The sequence below is a fragment of the Procambarus clarkii genome, chromosome 63, assembly GCF_040958095.1.
Source record: "Procambarus clarkii isolate CNS0578487 chromosome 63, FALCON_Pclarkii_2.0, whole genome shotgun sequence".
Lineage (NCBI taxonomy): Eukaryota > Metazoa > Arthropoda > Malacostraca > Decapoda > Cambaridae > Procambarus > Procambarus clarkii.
The window spans coordinates 19,661,183-19,668,228 of NC_091212.1; the positions used below are offsets into that span (position 1 = coordinate 19,661,183).

The 7,046-nt window shown below is 57.9% G+C and overlaps 1 protein-coding gene across 1 annotated transcript; it reads left to right on the plus strand.

Moving 5' to 3' along the window:
- The first annotated feature begins 1,190 nt into the window (after nucleotides 1–1,190).
- Nucleotides 1,191–4,055, plus strand: LOC123769631 (uncharacterized). The gene is made up of 2 exons (XM_069308903.1): nucleotides 1,191–2,645; nucleotides 3,048–4,055. The coding sequence occupies exons 1-2, from the start codon at nucleotides 1,191–1,193 to the stop codon at nucleotides 4,053–4,055; spliced, it is 2,463 nt and encodes an 820-aa protein (XP_069165004.1).
- The last annotated feature ends 2,991 nt before the right edge of the window (nucleotides 4,056–7,046 follow it).

Sequence of the window (7,046 nt, forward strand, 5' to 3'; positions counted from 1 at the left end):
ACAATAGGCCTCACTCAACCTACAAATTATGTGAAAAGACTTAAAAATTCAGATGAAAAAATATCTAAGGGTAGTTCTAGATATCTAAAGGGACTGACTGCTGAGTGGACAGCGTTCGGGATTCGTAGTCCTGAGGTTCCGAGTTCGATCCCCGGTGGAGGCAGAAACAAATGGGCAGAGTTTCTTTCACCATGATGCTCCTGTTAACCTAGCAGTAAATAGGTACTTGGGAGCTAGACAGCTGCTTCGGGCTGCTTCCTGGCGGTGTGTAACAAATAAGGAGGCCCTGGTCGAGGACCGGGCCGCGGGGACACTAAGCCGAAGGATACACCTGCCTGCACCTGGGAAAGACTTGTCTGTATCTGGGATACACCTGTCTGTACCTGGGATACACCTGTCTGTACCTGGGATACACCTGTCTGTACCTGGGATACACCTGTCTGTACCTGGGATACACCTGTCTGTATTTATTTGATATTATTTGATACACCTGTATCAAATACACCTGTATCACCTTTATTTGATATTTATTTGATACACCTGTACTGTATCGGGAGCCGGTCGGCCGAGCGGATAGCACGCGGGACTTGTGATCCTGTGGTCCTTGGTTCGATCCCAGGCGCCGGCGAGAAACAATGGGCAGTTTCTTTCACCCTATGCCCCTGTTACCTAGCAGTAAATTAGGTACCTGGGTGTTAGTCAGTTGTCACGGGCTGCTTCCTGGGGGTGGAGGCCTGGTCGAGGACCGGGCCGCGGGGACACTAAAAGCCCCGAAATCATCTCAAGATAACCTCAAGATAACCTGGGATACACCTGTCTGTACCTGGGATACACCTGTCTGTACCTGGGATACACCTGTCTGTACCTGGGATACACCTGTCTGTACCTGGGATACACCTGTCTGTACCTGGGATACACCTGTCTGTACCTAGGATACACCTGTCTGTACCTGGGATATTCTTGCAAACACTCAAGCCAGCAAGCAGACTGCCCCCCCCCCCAACCCACAATATTTAATCATGGATATAATTGATTGAATTATTTCCCCGCCGTGGAGAAAGAGGAGAATAAAAGTCCGGGTTAATGTATGGATTATTCACCTCTTGTTTACCTGGCCATGAAGACTACGGTGCGCATGTTGGTGAAGGCCACATATTGCCCGCGCTCCACGGTGCCTCCACCCGCGCTCCATGGTGCCTCCACCCGAGCTCCACGGTGCCTCCACCCGTGCTCCACGGTGCCTCCACCCGCGCTCCACGGTGCCTCCACCCGCGCTCCATGGTGCCTCCACCCACGCTCCACGGTGCCTCTACCCATGCTCCACGGTGCCTCCACCCGCGCTCCACGGTGCCTCCACCCGCGCTCCACGGTGCCTCCACCCGCGCTCCACGGTGCCTCCACCCGTGCTCCACGGTGCCTCCACCCACGCTCCACGGTGCCTCCACCCGCGCTCCACGGTGCCTCCACCCGCGCTCCACGGTGCCTCCACCCGCGCTCCACGGTGCCTCCACCCACGCTCCACGGTGCCTCCACCCACGCTCCACGGTGCCTCTACCCATGCTCCACGGTGCCTCCACCCGCGCTCCACGGTGCCTCCACCCGCGCTCCACGGTGCCTCCACCCACGCTCCACGGTGCCTCCACCCGCGCTCCACGGTGCCTCCACCCGCGCTCCACGGTGCCTCCACCCGCGCTCCACGGTGCCTCCACCCACGCTCCACGGTGCCTCCACCCGCGCTCCACGGTGCCTCCACCCGCGCTCCACGGTGCCTCCACCCGCGCTCCACGGTGCCTCCACCCGCGCTCCACGGTGCCTCCACCCGCGCTCCACGGTGCCTCCACCCGCGCTCCACGGTGCCTCCACCCGCGCTCCACGGTGCCTCCACCCGCGCTCCACGGTGCCCCCACCCGCGCTCCACGGTGCCCCCACCCGCGCTCCACGGTGCCTCCACCCGCGCACCATGGTGCCTACACCCTCGCTCCACGGTGCCTCCACCCACGCTCCACGGTGCCTCCACCCGCGCTCCACGGTGCCTCCACCCGCGCTCCACGGTGCCTCCACCCGCGCTCCACGGTGCCCCCACCCGCGCTCCATGGTGCCTCCACCCGCGCTCCATGGTGCCCCCACCCGCGCTCCACGGTGCCCCCACCCGCGCTCCATGGTGCCTCCACCCGCGCTCCATGGTGCCCCCACCCGCGCTCCACGGTGCCCCCACCCGCGCTCCACGGTGCCCCCACCCGCGCTCCACGGTGCCCCCACCCGCGCTCCACGGTGCCCCCACCCGCGCTCCACGGTGCCTCCACCCGCGCTCCACGGTGCCTCCACCCGCGCTCCACGGTGCCCCCACCCGCGCTCCACGGTGCCCCCACCCGCGCTCCATGGTGCCTCCACCCGCGCTCCATGGTGCCCCCACCCGCGCTCCATGGTGCCTCCACCCGCGCTCCATGGTGCCTCCACCCGCGCTCCACGGTGCCTCCACCCGCGCTCCACGGTGCCTCAACCCGCGCTCCACGGTGCCTCCACCCGCGCTCCATGGTGCCTCCACCCGCGCTCCACGGTGCCTCCACCCGCGCTCCACGGTGCCTCCACCCGCGCTCCACGGTGCCTCCACCCGCGCTCCACGGTGCCCCCACCCGCGCTCCACGGTACCTCTACCCGAGCTCACAGTGCCTCCACCCATGCTCCACAGTACCCCCCCCCCCCGCTCCACGGTGCCTCCACCCATGCTCCACAGTACCCCCCCCCCCCCGCTCCACGGTGCCTCCACCCATGCTCCACAGTACCCCCCCCCCCCCGCTCCACGGTGCTTCTACCCGCGCTCCACGGTGCCTCCACCCGCGCTCCACGGTACCTCTACCCGAGCTCACAGTGCCTCCACCCATGCTCCACAGTACCCCCCCCCCCCGCTCCACGGTGCCTCCACCCATGCTCCACAGTACCCCCCCCCCCCGCTCCACGGTGCTTCTACCCGCGCTCCACGGTGCCTCCACCCGCGCTCCACGGTGCCTCCACCCGCGCTCCACAGTGCCTCCACCCGCGCTCCACAGTGCCTCCACCCGTGCTCCACGGTGCCTCCACCCGTGCTCCACGGTGCCTCCACCCGTGCTCCACGGTGCCTCCACCCATGCTCCAAGGTACCTGCACCTGTGCACCACTGTACCTCCACCTACGCTACCTGCTCCCGTGCTCCACGGTGCCTCCACCCACGCTACACGGTGCCTCCACCCATGCTCCAAGGTACCTGCACCCGTGCTCCAAGGTACCTCCACCCGTGCTCCACGGTGCCTCCACCCATGCTACACGGTGCCTCCACCCATGCTCCAAGGTACCTGCACCCGTGCTCCACGGTGCCTCCACCCACGCTACACGGTGCCTCCACCCATGCTCCACTGTACCTCCACCCACGCTACCTGCTCCCGTGCTCCACGGTGCCTCCACCCGCGCTCCACGGTGCCTCCACCCGCGCTCCACGGTGCCTCCACCCCGCGCTCCACGGTGCCTCCACCCGCGCTCCACGGTGCCTCCACCCCGCGCTCCACGGTGCCTCCACCCGCGCTCCACGGTGCCTCCACCCGCGCTCCACGGTGCCTCCACCCCGCGCTCCACGGTGCCTCCACCCGCGCTCCACGGTGCCTCCACCCCGCGCTCCACGGTGCCTCCACCCGCGCTCCACGGTGCCTCCACCCCGCGCTCCACGGTGCCTCCACCCGCGCTCCACGGTGCCTCCACCCGCGCTCCACGGTGCCTCCACCCCGCGCTCCACGGTGCCTCCACCCGCGCTCCACGGTGCCTCCACCCGCGCTCCACGGTGCCTCCACCCGCGCTCCACGGTGCCTCCACCCGCGCTCCACGGTGCCTCCACCCCGCGCTCCACGGTGCCTCCACCCGCGCTCCACGGTGCCTCCACCCCGCGCTCCACGGTGCCTCCACCCGCGCTCCACGGTGCCTCCACCCGCGCTCCACGGTGCCTCCACCCGCGCTCCACGGTACCTCCACCCCGCGCTACTCTTCTCTCCTTTCTGAGAAGCTGGGAACTTAAGGTTGGCAGTTTGTAATTCCAGGGTTGTGGAGACTGCAAGCAATCCATCAAGAGTGACATAAGTACCAGGAGGACGGAGGCAGTGGACAGTGGGCAGCCGTGTTGGCCAGCGTCACAGCGCATGCGCCGCCCACTCTCCCCCCATTGGCTGGCGGAGCTGAGTAGGCGGAGTCAGTGTCCGGCGGCGTTGAGGGATGTGCTCTCAAACGTTCCCAAGCTCACTCCTCACTCTTTTTCTTTTGCATAAATACAATCCTTTGGCAGCGGCGTTCGTCTCCAGTGGTGATGACAAGGAGCGTACATGCATACTCAAGCATCCACAAAGAGAGGCTGTAGGCAGACGGTCGGGTAGAGTCACGGTCGGCCCCACAAACCGGACCTTAGCTCCGGGGTCCCTGGTTAATTGGTCCTTGACATGGGCTATGGAAGGCGATGATTCGAAAACCTCAATCACCGGGCCATGTCTATCGCTTATGGCAGACCAGCTGCCTCAGGAGGTCAATTTCCTGCTGCGGAAGGAGAGAGCAGAGAGGCGGGCAGGTTTTGGGTGAATGTAGGTCTCTGCTCGCAGAGTTTGCGGTGTTTTATAGTTGGTTTAACATGTGTTGAGTGATCATGAAGCATTAATTAGTGACCGCTGTGTGGTAAATGAGATCCCGCCCCCCCTTGGTGTGTGTAGTTACCTATTAGTACACACCTGCTTGTACTGGCGAGGGGTGAACTACGACTCTTGGGTCCCGCTTTGTAACAAGAGGCTAGTGTATAGGTTACAGAGCCTATTGTGCACGGTCATATCTACATTTATAACTTGTGTTTGTGTGTGTACTCACCTAGTTGTGCTTGCAGGGGGGGTTGAGTTCTAGCTCTTCGGTCCCGGCTCTCAACAGTCAGTCTAGTGGTGTACAGGTTCCTGAGCTTTTCACGCTCCATCAGATCTACATTTGAAATTTGTGTATGGAGTCAGCCTCTACCACATCACTTTCAAGTGCATTCCATTTACTAACTACTCCGTATGTGTGTGTGTGGGGGGGGGGGGGGAGTTTACCATCTCCACTTCACTTATTAAGGAATTTATTCTATTTGTTCGTAACATTCTCACTTAAAAAAATACATACATAATAAGGGTCTGCTTCAGTTGAGTGTTTTGTTTCCGCCAGTGTCCCCTTGTTCGAGTACTTACCAATACTAAATTAGTGCGTCATTGTATGCCCTGAGTACTTTATATATGGTAATCATGTCTCCCACTTTTCTTCTCAGTTCATGTCTCTCATCTCTACCACTACTCGCATAATTACGCCTACCTTCACTACAACCACTGCCCATCCTACTACCACTACCTGAACACGCTACATTATTACAACAGTTAACACCGTGCAGCATCACTGAGAGTACTCAGAGTATCGGTAACGATGAGTATCAGTGTTATACCGACGGCTCTGTAGAAGAAGGTGGACGATGTACCGGATGTGCATGTAACATATTTGAACAATCTTCTCTCGTACATACAGCAATGAAGCGCGTCAATGACTGGGCAAGTACAACTCAAACCGAACTTGCAGGCATATACCTTGCCACTGAATTGTTAAAATACAAAGGCAGTGGACTTGTATACTGTGACTCGCAGAGTGCACTCCTGGCATTGACCGCACATAGTAGTGACACCCAGAAAAAAGTGTCGGAATACACCATGTGTCAACTTTGTGAAAGTCTCAGAATACGCCATGTGTCAACTTTGTGAAAGAGAAAACAAAATGTTCAAATTCCCTTGAACATTGTATTGTAGAATGTCCCATATTGAGTGACTTCCGCCCTCCTGGGCTGAAGTATGCTGAACTCTGTAATTACTATATGAGTACTGGAACACTTGATGATGGACTTGTACCCTAGATTGACTATGTAATACATCTGTTGTAAAATGTATTGTACCTATACAATATGTAATACATCTGTTGTAAAATGTATTGTACCTTTACAATATGTAATACATCTGTTACACAATGTATTGTACCTATACAATATGTAATACATCTGTTATAAAATGTATTGTACCTATACAATATGTAATACATCTGTTATACAATGTATTGTACCTAAAACTTGAGCGTGTCAAAGCATCATAATCGCCTTCAGTGTTTAATATCACCCTAGTTTCTAAAGAAGGTGTCTTAACCCTGTCAGAGTAGGAGAGACGTAAATGTATATATAAGTGGATATATGTAGGTATATATGTATATATGTATATGTGTGTGTGTGTGTGTGTTTATACAGGGTATATGGAAGCTGGTCAGAATTGCATTTCTCCTTTGTAAACTCACATTAATGACGCTATGTAATTATACACCTCGAACACTGTTTATGTAGGCGGACGTAAATCAGTTTATTTATGTTTGCAGGTTAGAGTAGCGTGTTAAAGGCACTACAATCACCTTCTGTGGCTGATAGTTCAATAAATCAATGAATTATATGTTCAACAGATCTCTAACCCTGTCCATGGAGGAGAGAAGATTATGAATATATTTTTTTATTATTATTTTCTACCACGTCTGTGGTAGAAAATAATAATAATAATAAAACTTCCGACACCATCTTCAACACCACTACCACCACCCACACCTCTACCACCACCCACACCCCCAACCACCACCCACACACCACTACCACCACCCACACCTCTACCACCACCCACACCCCCAACTACCACCCACACCACTACCACCACCCACACCTCTACCACCACCCACACCTCTACCACCACCCACACCCCCAACTACCACCCACACCACTACCACCACCCACACCCCTACCACTATCCACACTCCTTACCACCACCCACACCCCTACCACCACCCACACCTCTACCACCACCCACACCTCTACCACCACCCACACCCCTAACCACCACCCACACCACTACCACCACCCACACCCCCAACCACCACCCACACCTCTACCACCACCCACACCACTACCACCACCCACACCCCCAACCACCACCCACACCTCTACC

Excerpts from the sequence above, each read along its gene's own strand:
- LOC123769631 (XM_069308903.1), top strand. The coding sequence starts at position 1,191 with ATGGTGCCTCCACCCGAGCTCCACGGTGCCTCCACCCGTGCTCCACGG. Across the intron at positions 2,646-3,047 it reads GCCCCCACCCGCGCTCCACG|TGCCTCCACCCGTGCTCCAC; the intron begins GTACCTCTACCC and ends CGCGCTCCACAG.